Genomic DNA, 22710 nt, shown 5'->3' with positions numbered 1-22710 from the left:
TTCTTTTTTAGTTAAAACCATCATTTATTCTTTTTCAGACCTGTTAACCCCTTCAAAACCATGTCAGTAGTCCCCAAGTCTATGTACTTTCAATTATCCGTTTTGATTCATGTAGACAGACAAGCCCAGACTGGGCTGAAAAAAATGTTTGAGCCATTTTTACGTGGTCGGTAGCAGGGTGCGTGTGGGGAGGGGTGTTCCTTCCCGCTTTGAACTGCAGTCAGATTTTGAAATGGGCATTGTGGCAGGTGGTAAAAGGGCAAATGTATCAAACTGTAAAGTGGCAATATGGTGGGGGGGGGGGGGGGGTGGATGTGGGAGGATACCCCCTCCTGCAAGTAGGCTTTGGGGTATCACTACAAGGAAATTTTGAAAATGTAGACCCTTGATACAGCCTTTGGTGCGATTTCTAACTGAAAATTTTATGTTTCAATTTCTAAATATTACCTAGATTCTTTTTTAGTATTACAATATTCAAAGTATGAATGACTGTCACTTCATATTTTTACTTTCAGATCATGCCTCAGCACTAGAATATAAGTCTGATATTGATTCTATGTATGTATTATAAAAATAAATTCTAGAATCATTTCTGTTACAATAATATCTATCATGTCTGTTACTTTAATGTTTAAATTTCATAACACAGCTCGATATTTACCCAAAATATTATATCCGGATATGATTACACTTTCTTTTATACCGCCAAAATCTCCAGTTTCAACAATATGTTTTACAAATTGTGGTGATATGAAGACAGTTTAGCAGCAATTGGCACTATCTGACATTGAAGTTTACGGTGAAATTATTTAAATCATTTCATAAAAAAAATTGTTTCGTTTCGTCAAAGCACTCTAACATAGACGATCTTCTTTCGATTTCAAAAACTACAAGAAAATACAATTTAATGTTTCGCCGATTTGTTTATTTCTCGAAAAATAAGAAATAAAATCATTTTTAAAATCAGTAGTAATTAAACAAATCAGTCAGAGCTCTTTCTCGGGATAATTTATCCGCTTACTGACTGCAAAAATCAAGCCATGTGTCATCATGAAAAGCAGAATGGGTGACGGTTTCATTTTTTTGCGAACCTGAATCGTAAGCAAATTATCCAAACCAGTCAAAACTCAAGAAAGGTTACAATCTAGATTCTTTCTAGTATTACAATATCCAAAGTATGACTGTCACTTCATCTTTTTACTTTCAGATCATACCTCAGGACTAGAATACGAGTCTGACATAGATTATTTGTAGGTGTAATAAAAATAAATTCTAGAATCATTTCTGTTACAATAATATCTATCATGTATGTTACTTGAATGTTAAAATTTCATAACACTGCTCGATATTTACCCAAAATATTATATCCGGATACGATAACACTTTTCTCCAGTTTCAACAATATATTTTACAAATTGTGATGATACGAAGACATTTAGCAGCAATTGGCAGTATCTGACATTGAAATTTATGGTTAAATTACCTCTTATTTAAATCTTTTCATAAAAAAGTTGTTTCGTTTCGTCAGAGCAGCCAAACATAGACGATCTACTTTCGATTTCAAAAACTACAAGAAAATACAATTTAATGTTTCGCCGATTTGTTTATTTCTCGAAAAATTAGAATTAATATCATTTTTAATATCAGTAGTAACTAAACAAACCAGTAAGAGCTTCTTCTTCCGATAATTTATCCGTTTACTGACTGCAAAATTCAACCCACGCAAAGTCGTAGAAGCATTGTTATAAACAGGTCACGCGTGTTCACCGACAAGTGTCCAGAATGTAGTTAGGATTCATCCGCGAAGTCTCGCGGAAGAATTAACGTACTGCACATATCTTATTCGGGTCATTTAAAATGAAGCTGTCATAATTTAATTTCATCGATGTGGTAAACTCTTTGATAAGAGACATTCCAATGCTTTCAGAGGTACCCACTCAAAAAAATACTAGCCGTATGTTCTTGAACTATATTTTGTCTTTCGCTGGATGTTACGCAAGCTTTGTAAGCCTGCGCAATTCATAAAATGCACAGCACAATAAATTTGTTATTTGCGCAATGATTTTAAAGGTTATTTTTTGAAACGGACAGGGTAACAAATGGATAATTTGGCTAATAAGTTAATATGCAGTTTTTATTTGAATTTGTGAACATCATATTTGCTATTTTGTGACAAAAGGGCATAAAATTCGTCACCATAATCATATGCGCAAATGTATTACCAAATCCCGCAGAATCGTTATGCGTGTTTATGCTTAATGAGTTACCGCGGAAGAAAATACGTGGCTTTATTCGAGTATTGCACAATTACAAGTCATAAATATGACAAACTACATCGTATATTGGTCATAGCAAATAAGATTGACATAAATGAACTTCATTCGATCAATGAACTCTTTGAAATTAGGGACAATCCAATGGAACTACATCACTTCGCTGTGTTGTGAGGCCATTTAAGAATGAGAAATCGTGCGATAGCAAGGACTCGTCAAACGCTTGACAGCGTTTAGCCGACTCAAAAACCATTTACACAAAGTTAAGAAATATTGAGTGGTAAAAGGTGCTATCTGCCGTTGGCACAGTTAAAAGTACTTGTTCGTCGAAGTAAAGGGTGCCAAATGCAGATGGTACCTTTTACCGCAATTGTTTTCTTACATTCATTCGAAATTGTGAAGAGGTAAAAAGTGACAACTGTAGTTGAATCATTTTACCGCTTGTAAACAAGTGAAATGCTCCTTAACTGTAAGTTCAGCTGTTCACTGTAGCATTACTAAAGTAAAATGTGTTGCAATCCAAAACAATATAACTTTGTGATTAAAACAACTGTCCTAAATGAGTCACTGCGCTGTTTTAGTCTGCCTCACTTTCACCACTTTCGCTCAATGATGGAAGCTTGTAGGGTTCGTATTCTTTTGGAATTGTGCCAGATGTGCCAGATGTTACGAGCGACAATAAATCGGCCTTCTATGCAGAGAAGATTGGTACCTTCGCCTTATACGCCTGTCGTGGTCACTTAAGAATATTTTCCTGCTTGTTCCTACCAATTTTGGAAACCACTTGCATCTCTTTCATATGGCTCGGCTCAAAATCGTAGCACACAAAGATGCTACTAGGGCGGTTTTCGCGCACTTGTATCCATTTTATTCTTAACCAGTTAACTTTCTCCCCATCCACATCATTTTTTATTCTACAAAAGTTCTGGTCCTTGTGTGTTTTAAAGTCTAGAAAATCTTCATAATTCAATGGAACGTCATATGGCTAATTGCATCTCGCAAAAGTTATTTCTGTTTCCCATCGTGATGGAACATATATTTTTGTTGTTGTTTTTTTTGCATGTTCAATCGAAGCATGAATTGAATCACATTCCATTTCAGAGTCACCACTTTCCAAGAACTTATGATCAATGATTTTGAAATTTGGAATTTCCTTAATACAGTAAACAAAGTAGCTGGCCACATACCGATTTCGGTTTTGCCCTCCGCAAGTGTTGCTGTAAACTGTCACCTCTTCAACCGCAGACGTTTTGCTTCCGACAGAATTTATTAGTGTAAAAATAAGTTTTTTCCGACCTAACAAGACCCTCTTTTTCTGCGAGTCTCATCCTAGAGATAACACGCACCATTTCCATTTTCTATATCATAGAATGAAAGATTGTAACAAAAAAAATCGTTTGTAAAACAGCTCTCCAATCAAACTACAAGGCGTTGTTAAGACTGCTTGCAGGTCGAATGTTGATAAATAAAATTTAGGGCTGTTTCTTGCTTTTGTCTTGTCATTTTCTTTTTCTTGTCTGGCTTTTGTTTTTCTCTCTTGGTGAACTTGGTAATTATGTTCAGTTTCATCATCTAAATTACTTTTAGCCTTCAAATTTTCATACTTGTTACATACTTGGCAAGTTGTACTCATTACAAAATATATTTCTATACACTGCTTCTGTTACACAATGACTTCTGCGTTTCTTGCATTCTTCAGCATAGAGCGAGTACATTCTTCTGATACTAAGATCCTGTGGTAGGTACTTCCTGTTTGTGTATTTTCTGGTGTAGTGCGAGTCAACCGTTGGAAAACTGTCAATGTGTTCTTTGACAAACGCACTGTCACTTTCAGATGTCTTATTTGGAGGTGGTGTCTTCGCTCTGTTATTCGTCCCAGCAAACATTCCATACTTTTTTTTGTTTCATTGCATTTTCAACTGTCTTTTTGCCAATATCTAGTGTTTTCAAAAGATAATTTCTGCAAACCCTTACTTTACTTTTCTCTCTTGAACTGTAAAGAGGTAAGAGTTTGAGACTGTTCCCTTCCTTAATTTCCTTTTCTAGCTTGTTGCTACTGGTAAAAGGTTCCATGTGCAGATATAATCGAGATAGCACCTTTTACCATTTTAAAATATGTAAAGTGATGCAACAAGAAGGTGCCAAGTATACTTGGAACCTTATACCGGAACAAATTTAGCCATATGAAAGTTGGCACAATATAATTCTTTCATTTTTGCCCATATCCAGGATCCAATATAAACTCAAAATTTTCATCACATATAAACGACATCAAGTATGCTTCAAAACACACAAAATGTCATTTTTGACCAAAATTACCTTTTACCTTTGAACTCTCGAAATAAAAAGTCTATTGAGATCAAGTAATATGTAATAAAGTTTGTTCTTTCTTTCTCAGAAAATCCCTTTCTCTCATGGCTCATCTTAACATCTAAGCTAAGAGCTATTGTAATTTTCTTTCTTCAGAAAGTGCTACTTAAGAGGATTTTATAGCAGAGTTGTTTATTTTAACGGACTAACGATTGATGCCAGTCTAATGTGTAGGCTGTGTTATTGAGTAAGTATTCCCCGTGTGTGATTTCGGCATCCCCCAATCCCCTAGTTATGAGAGAGAATCTTACTGTTATGGTTAAAATATAGTGTGCGAAGACAGAAATTGTCTGTAATCATTATGTTTTCACTGCCTTATATAATAATAATAATAATAAAAAACAGTCGATAACCCACATCATCACTCCTTCCCCTAAGAAAAGATGAAGTTTGCTGTAACAACTACATATTTTATGATTGGCACACGTGGAACACACCATAATCTTACCAATATAATGTTCAGCACTTGTACACATGCAGATACTAGTATTAAGTATGCATACACTTAGTTTATAAAATAATTTCACCTCAAGTCCCTTAGCGAGACCAATAGCTCCTCGTTGTCTCAAGTGATTCCAGCTTAGGTCCAGTTCCTGAAGTCCATTCGTTGCCCCTGAAATATTAAATCATCTGCATTGCCGACCTGATGAGACAAACAACCTAAACAGAATTCCGTATAGAAGAGGTTTTACTGTAACAGTTCCATAATATGTTAACACAAAGAAGAAATCTGTGTCTTATGTCACTTACTAAGTAACTAAGAAGTAAGTAAGTAAATTCTTTATAGAAGGTAACTCATTTAGCTGACGCTAATTTTCCACGAGGCTCTCTTATAACATAGGTATTGGCACGTTTATTTGTCGTTCCGATGTGTTGGCACCCTTTAAACGCGCCAACATGCCACAGCGACAAAATAGTTGTTGTTTTTTTGTTGTGGCACGTTTGAAGGGCGCTAAAACGCTAACTAGCGAGAACAACAAAAAATTGCACCGACACCATAAATACCGTTTTTTTTTCATACTGGCGCTATGATTTGTCGTTCTTGTAGGCATATTGGCGCTCTTCAAATGTGCCAACTCGACAAAATACAGTATTTGTCGTATGCACCAGAACGAAATGGCAGAAATCAGCCGTCAAACGATACGGAATATATCGAGCCGGCACGTGACATATCTATATCTCGTCCGATAGAATAGAAGCCATGGAAATATGTGGGCTCTGTAGGATAAATGGGGACGAGGCGTCAGCCAAATCCACATATTTATCATACTGAACCCACATATTTCCAAGGAGGGTCACTAATAAACCCTATAATTGATTTGTTTTATCGACCACTGATCTTTAGCCTGAGAACAACATGAAAATCTACTGACCCTCAATAGAAATATAGGGAATCATCACGTGACCACCTTTTAGACAATTAAATGCTAGAATCTTATAAGATAATTATTCGCATAACCAACTTACTTTATAAGGGCAACTGACTAACTCCTAATAATTATAGACACTTGGTTAAGCAGGAAATGTTTAAATATAAAAAAAATACATATTATTGAATGTATGTACACATAGAGTGTGTTTTATTTTTGTTGTTGTTGTTTTTTAATTTTAATTTCCCGATACCATTTTATTCATATCTATAGTGTTTTTAGCAATATGTATGTTAGATGCTATAAATATAAAGACAAAAGAAAACTACATAATACTTTGCATTTTATTATGTGTTATTTACAATACCAACATTCACCTTTTATTTGAAAGGCACGGTTTACAGACACATTTGAGCCGTGCCATGAGAAAACCAACATAGTGGGTTTGCGACCAGCATGGATCCAGACCAGCCTGCGCATCCGCGCAGTCTGGTCAGGCTCCATGCTGTTCGCTTTTAAAGCCTATTGGAATTGGAGAAACTGTTAGCGAACAGCATGGATCCTGACCAGACTGCGCGGATGCGCAGGCTGGTCTGGATCCATGCTGGTCGCAAACCCACTATGTCGGTTTTCTCATGGCACAGCTCATTTTTATTCATTTTTTTAAAAACTTTATCACAGAAACACGCACGTCTGTGAGTAAAATATTAAGTGAAAAAAGAACAATATTTTGAGCATAACTGGAAAAACTATACTTTTTGAAAACGTTTAATGTGTACATTTTCCCCCTTTGAACAAATCATATGTGGCATAAGCTAGTGTAACACACTTTTGTCCGAGAAAATGATTACATCACCATAGTTCGCATTAGTTTTTTCAGTTTTCAGTGTTAACTACCCCTCATCAAGACAAACATTTTTGTGTGAAATTCTAATTTGATCAAATGTTGCAGCGTTGTGCCCGAGTCTAGAAGCAATACAGGTGAAAGTCATACGACCATTGCATTGTATAATTTTAAGCTACGTCTTGTGCAAAATATACCAGTTAAGCTGCTGCGAGAGTTCAGGTTATAGACTGTTAGAGAATATATGTACTGCCCACTGTGTCAATTATAACAGATTTCAACGCAGTCACTTGTAACAGATTTCAACGCATTATTAGACTTTCTTTTGTCCACCAGATTTTCCACAACTGGCACACTTGCTGGCAGCAGCTGGATTATATAGTTGCAGGATTTGTTCTTGCACTGCTTCACACCACATTTGTCGCACTGGAAACAGCAACCCCCATTTTTACAAACTGGGCAAGACATCTGAAAATATATGTTTATATATAGAATATGTTTCAGTCATTTAACCCTTACCCTGCTAAATTTCTATAATGAACTTGTCCATCTTTCAATTTGGACAGTACCATTAACTATCAAAAGGGGTGCTTACCAAAATATACTGACTGAATGGCGAACAGTGCAGACCATGACCAGACTGCACGGATGTGCAGGCTGATCATGATCTATACTGGTCGCAAAGGCAGAATCAGTCGTGTCCAGCATGATAAGGGTTAAAGAGGTATGTTATTTTGTTTTACATGACATATGAATACAGATTAACCGATGTGGGTTCGAGCCTCATTCGAAGAATGAATTCTTCATGTGACGAAGCCATCTAGTTTGCTTACGGAAGGTCAGTGGTTCTACCCAGGTGCCCGCCCAAGATGAAATGAGCCGTGCCATGATAAAACCAACATAGTGGCTTTGCGACCAGCATGGATCCAGACCAGCCTGGGCATCCGCGCAGTCTGGTCAGGATCCATGCTGTTCGCTTTCAAAGCATATTGGAATTAGAGAAACTGTTAGCGAACAGCATGGATCCTGACCAGACTGCGCGGATGCGCAGGCTGGTCTGGATCCATGCTGGTCGCAAAGCCACTATGTTGGTTTTCCCATGGCACGGCTCAAATAATGAACGGAGGGGCACCTGGGGTCTTCTTCCACCACCAAAGCTGGAAAATCGCTGTATGACCTATAATTGTGTCGTGAGACAATAAACCCAACAAAAAAGAATATAAATTAAACACATTTACTGAAATACAGGTATATTCCATACTAAAATCATTTGTGCCAGATATTTTCCACAACACTGATTATCACGCATAAAATACTTTTAATATTTATAGTTGTTTATAAAATACAACTGTACCTGTATGTGGCTTTATTTAGCTGTTATAACTAATTAACAGTGCTTTATATTAATTAAAATGATAATTCATTGTATATGATAATGATATTTACCCTGTGTGTTCAAACGTCTGTCTCTGGTTGTGTTTGTTTTTTTCTGTCTCCAAAATATCCCACTTCTTGATTATAAAACATCACACGTAAACTATGCTGATATTAAAAACAAATACGAGAGCCATTGAACAGAATAATTGTTTTGATTTAACGACTTTCCGTGTTACGTGAAGTGTAAATATTACATTCCTCGATGTTACGATTAAAATTTTCATTCTGGATATTTTTTTTCCAAAGTCGGAGCCTATCACAATAATATCAATCATTCTGGGACTTTTAATAACCCTCTAGGACTTTTAATAACCCTCACTGAAGTGAAAACTGAAAATTCAAAATAAATAAATAAATAAATAAATAAAATAATAAGACACTGTGACTTTAGCAAATACGTTCTTGCTATAGAGTATTCAGAAATGTTAGTAATCAATTTAACACCATTTATCAGTAACAACATGAAAAATAGGTATACTCACTGTGACAGGAAAGGCCGTACCGGCGACAGTAACCATCAAAACAAATCAACACCCTTTACAATATTTACAAATTTATTTACATAAGATGATTATTAACAATGAATAGATATGAAAAGAAAAAAAAACTGATTATAAGAAAGAAAAAAAAGAAAGTTCAGTATCTCTAGATACAAAAGTTCTTATAGTCCATTCTAATCTGACGTGACACAGGTCTTTAATGTAATTGTGAACTTTAAGTAGCACAAACATAACGTAGCTTTCTGAATTCAGTCCCTTTAAACCGTGAATACGTTGATTCCGTGTTGGCTCCCTATGGTGGTAGGTGATTGCATCCCTGAGCTGACTTCAGAGGATAACAAAAATCACCGTCTTTGCGGTTTACGGCACAACCATGGGACGAAAGCTCTGCGCTGGGAATATCACATCCAGGCGAGTGAAGACAAGTGAACCTCGGGCATTGTACTTCCGGGTTATGGCATCACCAGGAAAAATCGTCTGGCGGAAGAAGCTAAAATATATAACATATGGTAAGCACCATAGCAAAACAAATAAGTCAGGGCATAAAACTGCTCCTTTGGGTACACCATACCTCCGTAGGCTCCCATAAATAATACGTGCTACTTATACAAAACATATGTGCTACTAAGTTCAAACGTCACATGATTAAAATACGTCACTTATTACTTCCATTATTACAAAGATTACTTACTTAAAAGACTAAAGTTAAAGTATGAAATGATATGAAAAGTATATGATGAAACATTATAGATACGGACATGATAAACTGCAGCTATTATTTACAACTACAAATTAACATTAACAAAATTCAATGTAAATCAAACGTTATATGATAGTTGGCATCCATATAATATCTAATGCCATACAACAAAACGGACATTGTATGTGTATGCAATAGACTGTCACACAATTTCATATTACAATAATATATACATGGTACTAGACTTGCCATATAAATTTATACATAACAATACAATGCAGTAATGGCGTTCCATAATAACGAAATGTTTGACATAAGTTTTTGAAACAGTGCTTTACAATTATCACGATACAAATTTCAGTACAAATTTAACATCTTATATAAATGAAACATTTTAGATTCCTCTTTCCAAATAATTTACAAAAGTCTGAAAAATTTAATAAATTATCCTGACATACCGAAACTGGCCAAAATCATATGCCGAAAAGTAAATGTTACAGAATTCTGTAGAATGCACAAAAATTTACCAAATAAAAATCGTAATGTAAAAATCATACAAAAATCTAACAAATAAATTTCTTACCTCGATCGAGCATAAATTTCTAGCAAGAAAATAATTCAGACATAGATTCGTCTATAAAGTCGGAAGGTGGTGTGCCCAAGGCATATCTAGTCCAGTCTATTTAAAGGATAATGTCCCGCCAAATACTAAATTTCATGGGATTCACGGCTAAGCCGTGGACTCCGACTATTTGTGTTTCCACGGGATTCACGATATAGCCGGGGAATCTAACTACTTTGGCGCGGATTTAAATTGACAATTTGAGGCCCATTATAGTGGTTTTGGGGATAAAAACATAAATTACTGAAGTTTACAAAATATCAACTTTCTTATTACTGAACAGAATTTAATGAAATTTACATGGAAATTTAAGTTATGAAATACAGAAAAACATGAGAGGTATTTTATGCGTGAAATCTGACATTTACCTCAATAACTCAAAAATTTACAAAAAGATGATGCAATACCTGCATTTACACTACAGATAAAATAAGGCCCGTATGTCAATTTGTGACACTCACTTTATTATTAGATCAATAGAAAACAGAAAGTGCATCCAATCAGGAAAAATACATGTTCATTTGTAACATTAAACAAAGATCTAATTCTTATTAATTCCTCAATGTTTTCTAGATATTTCCACAACATTAATTAACACTTTAAAAAACATATTTACCATATATAATTTTTAACAAAAAAATACAACGATGTATATAATACCGAAACCGCGATGTATATATTCTATATTTACAGCTTCAAATATAGTTCCTTTTACTTTGGCAGTTGCAGTAATCTGAAAAGATAAAATCGTTACGTTCTAACTTCACGTCAAAACGCACACACTCCACGGACTTGAAATATTACAATAGATATACAGTGCAACCTCTGTAGAGCAACACTCTTTGGTAGATACAAATATTGACTGTAGAGGTTGTTGTTCTAGAGAGGTAAATTTTCTAGTATATTTCAGCTCAGGGAAATTCTGATGATGTTGTTATAGAGAGGTTTTTGCTTAAGAGAGGGCCGCTCTGGAGGGGTTGTACTGAGATCTGAATATTTTAGTAAGCCATCTCTTAGTCCTTGTTTTGTTGTTCGATAGTTGAGGGAGTACCATGTCCCATCACTCTTTTGTTAAAGTTTGAAACATGTTCTTTCGCTTCAAAAATGTACAGAAATATTAAATAACACCCGCGTATATATTGATTATACCCCGGATACTGCCTTTGTTGGTTCAAATATTCAATTTTGGTATTGTGCAATAAATGAGGCATCTCTCTAGTATGAATGTTAAAGTGTAATATCTGCCAGAATGATATATACACAAACATACAAAATAATTTTAAACTGGTACGATTTAATAATTTAAAAACATCCTCTTTTCCATGAGGCTGCTCAAAGTTTGTAAATAATTACATTATATTTGGAAACACAGTGTAAAGTATAATTTTGAAATTTTTTTATTCTTAATTCCCGTTTTAAAAAAACTCGTATATTCTCTATTGTGCATGTCTTTTTAAAAAAAAAATATGATGGCGCGACCATGCAAACATAGCATGCAAGAATATCATGTGTGATATGATGTTGTACTATCGTTCAATCATGTCCTTTCCGCAGCAATAACGTAATAAAACGTATCAGCGTCTGATGGCCCTTTCACGCTTCCGTTGAATCAACATTTATTACATGAAATTTATTTTGAAAATATTTCTGAAATGTCTAGGTCTGCAGCTCTCAAATACGGTTATATCTTACATCCGAGGCATAAACTGACACTCTCAGACAACATCAAAAACGACCTTTTCAGCGATTTGATGAAGTTCCAAAATTATCAATGTACCCTTGGTCCGTTTCGGACCCCTGTGGGATTTGTGTTTATCCCGACTCAAATATCTTTTCGTAGATGAAAAGCTGACATGCCATACTAAAGCCCAGGTAATTTCAATTCGTTAGAAGATGCTGAAAATTGACTCCCCAATAGCCAATACCAAAAAAAAAAAAATACATACATTTAGATGGGGTGACCCCTGCGCGTGACCCCTGCCTATATCTACGAATCAAAACACGGCTTTCGTTTTCAAGTTTAGCATTTCTACTTTCATTTTCTTTACTTTCGGAAATAGCTGATGGTCGAGTGACGTCATTTTCTGTGTTGTCAAAAACATATATATGCCTGGCGAGATTGTATTAATATGTGCCTGGCCGTCCTAAGGATAGCCTATTGCCTCGTCCTATTAGTTTGAAACGGAGATGGCACGAGAACACGGTGCAAAAGTGAAATATTAAACACATGTATAGCGCCCTCGCATCGTACGTTCGTGCCTCGTATTGTGATTTCGTTCCATTACATCACGTTCTCGCGTCAACACATTGCATGTGGAGCTGAAGAAACAACGACGGTCCACACGGAACGCCGTAGTTATCAGTAATATTTCTTTTTGAAGTATCGGCGTATTAGTTTGTGTAGTTCAGAGACACAAATCGACGAATTGTCTTTGCCTTAAAGAGGACAATAACTCCGCAATTTTATAATAGCACGCAAATCGTGCAATATGTGAAAGAAGGACACTCTCGACTTGTTAATTCTTCAACCCAATGAATGGATTATTTTTGGCTTTGTTCCTTTACAAAAAATGTTTAAATGGAATGAGTTTTAGAGTAATGTGAAGTGTTAAAGTTATATTCCTCAACATATTGGCATCTTTATTTCTCCAAATTTGGTCATACCACAATAGTTACATATTTTTTTGTGAAAATAAAATAGCTGAGAAAAAGTTGTTTTATGTTTTCAAATGAATAGGCTATGGATGGTCAATAAGCCTGTTATAAAGAGCAACAATTACACTTCCAAACACAGACACCTTTCTTCAAAGCCTCTTGTATATATATTCCAAAAGAGAAACGATTTCAATATTTCAATTTTTTATTTCAAAGTCATGTTGTTTTAATTTTTACTTGAGCGCTTTTGTGGTCTGCACTTTGATCTCGTGCCTTCTGCTGACATTGCTAGAGGTTCTCCTGTCGGGGATAAATTTTATTTCATAGACTTTCCTGTTACTTTAAAACATGCTGGGGGAAACGCGGGCTGTTTTGTGCGCACCATTAACCGGTTTTGAGTTTCCAATGCCCTGAAGGAGGCATGTAGCCGAAACGTTGGAATATAAGTATATTGTAAATTGACTGAATGTTTGGTTTTTTTTTATCCACTACATTATTTCAATGGTGTTTTTGTCATATATCGTTCAAAGGCGGTGTTCCTTTATTATTTTCTTCCCTTTACTTTGTCTATATATTTTGCGTTAAAGTGGCAGGGGCCAGTTTCGCATTTGGCCCGGGTACGTTTTTTAAATAAAATAGACATAGGTACTTTACAGGCATATATATTCAACTGGTTATTTATGATGTTTATAGAACTAAGGATTCCTGCGTACGAGTGATTATTGTGTAAAATAAATATGTGCATGTATCGATTTTCCTAGCTCCATGTAGACGGCCGGGGTCTAAAACTTTACCTGAGGTAACGGAAGTCAGACGAATTGGAAACATCCTCCATCCTCCAGCTTCAGCTCAAATTTGCGGAAAAGTAAACGGTTATGTGATACTTTTCTTCCCACCATTATTTTCGTCTGGCCACATGCTTTAAAAATATGCATGTGTTTTAGGTCATTCGTTTGCAGATAATACGGTACAGGTCGCGCAAGGAGAGCATTTTGGGCCATTTTTGTCTAAAAATTTAGTGTCCTGAAACCTGCGTTTTACTCGTTTTTATCACAGAAGCAACATAATCGGCAGACTGAAAATGTCACATAATGAAGTGTTATGTCTATGCGAGACATTCGCTCAACAATTGCCTTGAATTTGTCGAAATTGGATTTTTTATGATTTTTTTCGCACTGGTATCAGCGCAGAGTTGTGGAGTTTTCAAACTTACTGTCCCTTGCCCCCTAATGTCAGTCATTCATAAACACTCGTACATATACTAGCGGAAAAAAGAAACTGTGCATGGGTATAATATGCTATAACTTAGGAGGTATATAAGAAATCGCAAAAAAAAAACAACATTGGCCAGACAGACAAAATACCCGTGCAACTCATGCACTGACCAGTGTAAATGACCGAGAGGGATACACAGCTTACCTGTGTAAAGTTTCAAGCTTTAATTTATAAAATTGAGCGATACATGAACATTTTACACATGCACAGTTTCTTTTTTCCGCTAGTATATAGTCTGTAGGGTTTTATTTTTTGTGGGGTGGGGTAAGGGGCGAAGAATGTCTTTTTTCTTGTTTGATCTTTGGTTTGGAGTAAAAACAAATAAGGATTAAGGAGAGAAGTATTTATTGGACAAATGCGAAAATATATGGCAATGAACTAAACACAGAGTCTAAGCTCTCAATGAAAATATTTATGATTCATATAAAGAAAAATACATGACTGACACAATTCTATTTTAGCTACGAAACGATGGATGATGTCTGTCGTGTTTGTTCCATTCTCCGGACAGTCTACAAAAAGAAACAAAACCAATAATGTCGCCATTTGAAATTCTTCATTTCTAAGACACGGACAAATTCTCATGATTATGTGCTGATATAACTGTAATATGTAAAACTATGTGCGTTTCTTCTCAATTTCGTTGTGGGGTAGATTGTTGTTGTTTGTTTAAGTTTGGTTTTTAAGTTTACTTGTGCATGAACATCCATACTGCTTTCATTTTCACATCTTAATCAAGAAGTTTTATTGTTTTAAGAGTGTTTCATAGTTTCAAATGAGTTTATTAAACGCTTATATTTGATTTTGTACTGTAATTATGCCGCTTTTATGTAAACACAACAATGTGTCTCATTGTTTAACACTGATAAAAGATCAACTGAAGTTTCAAGTACGTACACTCTAAAGGCATTCATAATTTATTCACCAAATACTTTCTCAGACCATGTTTTCATGTCATCATTTCTAAGGAAATAAACAAAACATACCTTTATACGTACAGGAGTTATTATCTATACAGATTTCTGGCCCCCAGACTTGCCACAACTTGCACAACCGCTGGCTGCCTTAGGACTAAAGTTCTTGCACGATTTATTCTTGCACTGTAAAGCGCCACATTTGTCGCACTTAAAACAAGAACCGCCATTCTTACATGCAGGGCAAGCCATCTGGAATAAACAAAACATCAGCATTTTATAAATGGTCAGCATCTATTCGCATCTTTTATACATACGTCCTACCTTGACACGAAAGAAACTGACAAAATGTTATCTTGTTTCAAGTACTAAAGGCTTAACATTAATGTATATTATCAGTGACTTTTTATTTCATTTTCATTTTCTGTATATAACCCTAGAAGGCAAATATATATATATATATATTAACCATTTCGATACAGACAAATACAGACAAATAACTGTGCTATATTTTTTAAACAGAATAATTTGTAGTAAATTAGATCTATGCCTACTTAGTACTAAGAATTAACGTGTTAATTTTGTATGGGCTTTCACAAAGTCATTAATGTATATTAATCTGGTAAATTCTTTAAAAAGCCACAGATATATTATTTCCATGCAAATTGTATTATTACTTGGTGGAATGTAAGAAATAGCAAAGAAATGCCCAACCAAACAGTCGGATTTATACCTAGCATGTCTTCCAAAAAACATGCTATTTTAAATCGTGCTTATAAAGACTGACCATATTAGTTAATATGAACGAAAAAATGTTATTTTGACTGAGAATTTCTACAGCAACTGGCCATTCTTAAGCTGACTACCGACTAGATAATTTATCTAGTTAAAAAGTACTTTTTCTAAACTTTTCATTTCGCTTTTAATATCTCAGCAAAGTCCCTTTTAGCTCTGATGTCGTATCTTTTGAAAAGAAAAAGGGGCATAATTGTAACAAATACAAAATTAGAATAGCCCGAAGTACAACACATACTGTCTAGATATACAAAGCAAAAACAAAATTCAAGTCTCGAAATGTATATATTCAAATTTTTGCAGCTTTGCTTATCATGCATCTATAAAAAAAAATTTCATGCGTACATTTCAAAATAGACATTTATAAATATACGTTCTATATTGTCAAAGAAAGCGAGAGCAGACAGTAAGTTCGTGTATTTCCAAAAACGCTCAACAGCTTGCTATTAAGGTCTCATACCAGCAAACATCACCTAATCAACGAGAGGAATATGTACTATACACTAAATTTAGTACTCTACATGCACTGCATTAAATTAAGTACTATACATTAAATTTAGTACTTTACATGCACTGCATTAAATTAAGTACTATGTATTAAATTTTGTACTCTACATGCACTGCATTAAATTAAGTACTATGTATTAAATTTAGTACTCTACATGCACTGCATTAAATTAAGTACTATGTATTAAATTTAAAAGTACTACGCATGCACTGCATTAAATTAAGTACTATGTATTAAATTTAAAAGTACTACGCATGCACTGCATTAAATTAAGTACTACGCATGCACTGCATTACATTCAGCACTATGCGAGTCCTGCATTAAATTAAATACTATGCATGCATTGCATTGAATACATTTATACAAGGGAGAGAAAAATAATTTTAAACATCTTTACCTTTTAGTAATCTCCTGGCACGTCGGATTTGACTAAACGTAGAAAAACTGACCGGTACGTGTCAGTGGCCAGCTGTATTTATATCTACTGACCACGTCTATAGCAACCGGCAACAATGTTTATATGACCGTCTTTCTTTCATAAAATAATGCGGTCAATACGAACAATTAGTAACCCATGTGCTGCATAATATTTTTCACAAATATTTGCATATACCTGTTACTATACATGTATACGTGAAGTAACGGAGAGTATACTGGACCAATTTCCATTCATGGACGTGTAAAGTCTGAAACTAAGATTTTAGAATACTGTATCATGTGTATGCTCATTTTCTGTGTCAAATATACATAGATTGGATGGAAATTTTGCAGAAAACCTAGCGCGGCCTTCACTTTACACCTAATGATGACTCAGCGAAATTCTAAGCAAAATTTCAACAGTATGAAAATGTTAGAGACAAATTTATGGCCAACCGAAAATTTGCAGCTCCTAAATCCAGGTTCAAGTTTCAGACATGAAGAGTTGACGAGTATAGGTCCCGGAGTAATCAAACTGTTATAATGTTTACCAGTATCAGTATAAAAGCAAAGAAAAGTTAATGAAAATGTTCGTGCTTCTAGGCAGCTGAGAATGAACACATCCTCAGAAATGTAAATGGGATGTTTCAGACCCAACAACACTTTCATAATTTTAAGAAGCGCAAAACATTTTAACAAATAACTTGTGATGAAAAAGTTTAGCTATGTATAGTTCTTACTCCCTTTTATTTAAGTCAAATGTAGGGAAAACGCATGTTGTTTTTTTTTTCGTGTTATGATTGGTTAGTGCCCGAGCTTGGTAGGGCAAAGGTACCGACGTATCCACAGGGATTCTATGCTATAACAGGAATTGAATTGCGTAAGCGCTATTCTAGTATAAAACACGTAAAACTAATAAATGAATAATATTGTCCCTTCGTACTTCTTTAAAGCGTTTTATTGTCTTCGTTCTGGTTTAAGCAGTTTGGCCTTGCTTTAACTTAATCGGCAGAATAAATAAACTCAACCATGGGTCTTAATAGACATGGCCATTCATGTTAATAAATCGCTTTTAAATAGTCTTTAAGCTCAACCAATACTGTTTACAAATAATACTGACCAGTGTCATATATAAATGGAGATCTGTCCGATAAATGATTGCGTTTTCGAATGCATTGGCCAGTGCATTTTAATGTATCCACTAGAATTTTAGAGTAGATTATTATAAACCACTTCGTCTACTTCACAACCTGAGGGAAAGGCAATGTTGTTCTTATGTTGATTCCGTCTGCTAGGATTTCTTAAATCATTTAAAGAAGTGAAAGAATTTTCAAAATCGGCTTAAAAATGAGAAAGTTATGACCATTTAAATATTTGATAAAAAATGGCGGCCATCTTGTTTCCATGGCAACAAAGACAAAATGGCGGATTTATTAAACTTCTAGATACATATTTGAACTGTATTTACTTCTTTCTGTCAAATAATTTCTCTACTTTTAGCTATAGTGAAAGAAATTACCATGTTTTACATCTTACACTCAAGAAACATATAAAATGGTTATTTGCTGAATAAAGAATTCAACAGCGTGTAAATGATGTCATCAACACTCTAAAATGGATGCCTCCAAGATCAGCCATTTTCTTAAATTTTAAACTGCCATATCTTTTTAAATAGTGGTCCGATTTTAAATTTTTTTCAGCGTTATGAAAGGCTTAATGATGACTTTCATATAAAAGTAACTTATCGTCAAACATTCCTTGCCTTTTACAATAATTCTTAAATTAAATTCTATTATTAATGGCACAGCAGTTGTTTCGATTCAAAAACGGCGTGACATATCCAAAAGTGTTTCAATTTATAGACGACCTGATGGTATTTACATTAACTCGACTAACAATTTTACATACGAAAGTACGGAAGAGCATTAGTACCAGGTGTAGGGGAGACTGGGGCTAGTTGATACACGGGGCAGGTTGTTACAGCGCTTGTTTTGAAAAGATGACGTAGTTTATAAAGTCATCGATTTCTAGAATCTACAGGATTTCAATACCGCCATTTTTTCCGGAAGCCTGAAGACCAAGAGAAAGGTATTTTTGAAAAAATTACACTAAAGTCAAATTTTAGCCTCAAAAGCAATTTTCCTAATTTTTCCGAAAAAAATTCTCATTTATTCAATAATTGAAATATATTGCTCCGAATCAGAATGAAACCTTTGCACCATATAATGAGTACAATTTCTTGAGTTCAAAACAGTAAAATATAACATCTGAATTGTCCAGCTTGGTTTATGTCACACGAGGTAGGGATGGGGCAAGTTGGTACACACACCACGGGGCACGTTTTTACAGTGTACCAACAATATTTTGTTTCAATTTGTGAGTTACTTTTGTGCAAAACTGGTTATAATTTTGCATGTAGACAACCACTATTTGGTTTAAGCGTCATTTTACATCTGGTGAATTTCAGAATAGGCTAGATCTCGTAGGTTTAATGGGTAGGAAAGCTGAAATACTCTGTATTAATTTCAAGTATGAAAAAAATGACCTCAACATATTTATAGATCTATACCCATCGTTATAGAATACACGTTTATAAATCTAGATAGATCTATATCATAACATCATCTTATATAATCATCTAGATCTATCTTGTTTTTCAGATGTGAGAGATTATATACGAAACACAAACGGGTCCTCAACACCACACGATATCTTTTATTGTATACTAGATCATGCCTCTTTACAATTATTAATCAAAATATTTTTTATTTTACTAACAATGAAAAACTAATGTATGTGAATTTGCAAGATCAGAAATATTCAGTTTCTAAACAAAATTTTTTAGATCTAGATTTATAAGCTATTTGTTTCAATTACGCTTTCAGCGTTATCATAACAATGCAGATAAGTCTATGAAAAAATAAGGATGATTTCATAAACATTTAACGCTTTTTTATTCAGGTTACAGGAATTCACCCTTTCAATGAAGACACTTTTGAGGAGACATAGTTTGGCGCTTCCTATGTAACAGATCGCCCTCAGCCTTGTCCAGATGCGACCGTGAACGACAACGACTTAGCTTGTGGGGGTACAGTACGGAAGCACTTGAAAGCCAAGTCAGCACAGCAAGTCGAGTCGTACTTGCAAACCATTTATGCGATTATGTTGTCATGTTATGTGTTCTTATTTGAAGCTACATTGTTATGATTTTACAATTAGAAAATTTCAAGGATACTATAGACTTTTGAATAAGTGAGTGTCTTTGAAACTTGAATGTAAGTTTAAATAGACAGAACATTTTAAGGATACTATTAATATTTAAAAAAAAATGCTGTGTTTGAAACTAGTATTTAGGTTTACTGAAGTATGCAGAATGATGTTCTTTGTTGCTGCGTTGAAAGTTTTTGAAGTTTATAAAGTTAAAAGCAAAATAAATTAGCAATTTTGTTATTTTTATGACGAAGTACAGTTTGTAACAACTTGCCCCAATCTATGTAACAACTTGCCCCGATGGCGGGGTAAGTTGTTACATTCGACCTGGCTGATTCAACCGAACCTTTCAAGCTGTTGAATACTTCCCTTTGGGGAACCACAGCATTTATTTGATGGTCGGTAGAGTGAGCTTTCTGAAAATAGTATCGAATCCGAAACTGGTGTATTAGTTTAGAACGTACACCAAAAAATCTAAAAAGTGTACCAACTAGCCCCGGTCTCCCCTATGTTACTTATTAATTCGAAAATTCGAGTTAATATCTCGAAACTTCGAATTACGAATCTCGAAATTTCGAGTTACTAACACGAAATTTCGACTTAGCAATTCGAAATTTCGAGATACGTAACTCGAAATTGCGAGTTAGTAACTCGAAATTTCGAGTTAATAAATAACATACACCTGGCACTTATGCTCTTCCGTTGTACGGAGTTACACTCTATAAATAACAGTTATTTTTGTGTAGAGGAAAGACAATTGATTTTTTTTCAAGATGCCGCTCTAAATAGTTTTCAATGTAAGACCGCCGACTCACAGTTGATAAAAGAATGGAGATACAGGTCCCATAACATGCGTTTGGCATAATCTTTTAGTTGGCATTCAAGCTAGAGGTACACTTCCAACCAGCCAGGTACAAAACTTCCTCTTTACAGACTAATTTTCAAATCCTGGAAATTTTTCGTCATGGTACATTATACAAGTCAGAATCTCTGCAGCCATTAACATAAATCCTAGCGTGAGCACCAAGGAAACAACTCTGCCAAACTATCAATATATTTTGGCAGTACTTGTGGTAGGGTGACTTCGACCAAGAAAGTCCACTATTTCTAGGGGTAAGCCGGACCCATTTTTAACAAGGCATGTCATATACCGAAATGTTCGTAAAAGTTTGTAGATTCTGAAAGTGCCGGCATAATTTGGCATATATGGTGGCGAGCTGAGAAATCCAAGATGGCGTCCAACATGGTCATAAAACGAAAAAGCTGCTGTTTTTTTTTTTTAAATAAGGTTTTCTTCATTCACTTTTGATGAAATAAACTTGTTTTATAGAATTATTGCAACACACTTTTCATGAATTGTAAAACATTTAAATTGTTACATTTAAAGATAAAAAATATGTCAAAAGATAAAATTCCTGCTAAAAACACAAATTTTACCCATTCATTATCACTTATTTGTAGTTTTGAGAATTAGAACTTATAAATCCTTTTGAAAGAATTCAAAGAATGGCACAAAAAGATTATCTGATACATTGATGTTTTACAGTAAAACTGTTGTTAAAGGTACTCATTCTAATGTGACTGTATATGTGCATTACAAGCAGAAAACAGAAAAGTACTTGAAGAAGCTGATACATATTGATACATGTGTCTAATGTTCTTCCTAAAGTAATGCAGGTATGAAAAACAAATTTTGTGGTCAGTTTCTAGTTTTATTTTATGTTTTGTATTCCTTCAAGGATATTTGGGTTTTTTTATCCATTATGACGTCAGAACATCAGAATAGCTACATATTTGGTTCATTTACGGTAATTGTTTTCAATTCTGTATATTAGTACATTTATTTATATTTGTCATCATGGACACGGATAATGTCGTATTATCCATAGACAGGTTTTTCAATGCTATTTAATTGTTGTGCGCATATTGCCTAAAGCAAAGATTTGCATACAAAAATAGAGTATATTTTCGCATAACTTTAAATGCATCTTGATAGAACATTATAAAACGTTTTTAATACGTTTCGACGATGTCATTGAAATAATTAAAAGTCTAATAAATCAGTTTTACAGGAGCAGAAAAAATAATCATCGTCATATTTTCCAAAAAGATATATAATCATATTCGGGATTAAATGTCAAAACTGAAAACAAATTGACACTATTACCCTGCTTAAATGTAAAAAAGATGACATATATAAACTATTTCTTCAAACCCCTTGTTTAATAGTTGACTGATAACCTATCCCAAAAGGGGATATGGTAGGTTGACAAAAATGTCGCCCCTTTTTCGTCAGGGAAAGGGGCATCAGTCCTGTGATGCGTGTATGTGGTCGCACGGTCACATTTTTTTTTACAACGGTGTCCCTTTTTAGTGTGGTGAGAAAATGTTCAGTGGGAAGGACTCTAAGTGTGCTGGGGTTACAATTTCTTAGTGATCATTTCTAATGATCACTGTGGAGTCATCACAGCTCTGAGTACTTTTCACAGAACATTGATCATCTAGAAGTGTTCACGGCACTGTGAGTACTACATACTGGGTAGTGTTCACGGTACTGTACTGTGAATATTGCTCACTGGGTAGTTATCACGGAACTGTGAGTTCTGCTCACTGAATAGTGTTCACGGTATTGTGAGTACTGCTCACTGAGTAGTGTTCACGATGCTTTGAGTAGTGTTCACATTACCGTGAGTACTGCTCACTTAGTAGTGTTCACGGTACTTAGACTACTGATCACTGAGTAGTGTTCACGACGCTGTCAGAGTAATGCTCACTGAATAGTGTTCACATTATCATGAGTACAGCTCACTAAATAGTATT

The 22710-nt window shown here is 34.8% G+C and overlaps 1 protein-coding gene across 1 annotated transcript in view; it reads right to left on the bottom strand.

Moving 5' to 3' along the window:
* The window catches only part of LOC123558407 (leucine-rich repeat-containing protein 74A-like), a 48422-nt gene that overhangs the window by 17074 nt on the left and 8638 nt on the right, over positions 1 to 22710 (bottom strand). Inside the window, exon 6 of the mRNA XM_053544605.1 lies at positions 5171 to 5256. Coding sequence (XP_053400580.1) covers positions 5171 to 5256 — 86 coding nt within the window. The remainder of the gene's footprint in view (positions 1 to 5170; positions 5257 to 22710) is intronic.

The sequence above is a fragment of the Mercenaria mercenaria genome, chromosome 5 (genome assembly GCF_021730395.1).
Source record: "Mercenaria mercenaria strain notata chromosome 5, MADL_Memer_1, whole genome shotgun sequence".
NCBI lineage: Eukaryota > Metazoa > Mollusca > Bivalvia > Venerida > Veneridae > Mercenaria > Mercenaria mercenaria.
The sequence above is the reverse complement of the archived record's forward strand: the minus strand, read 5'-3'. Positions and strand labels throughout refer to the sequence as shown.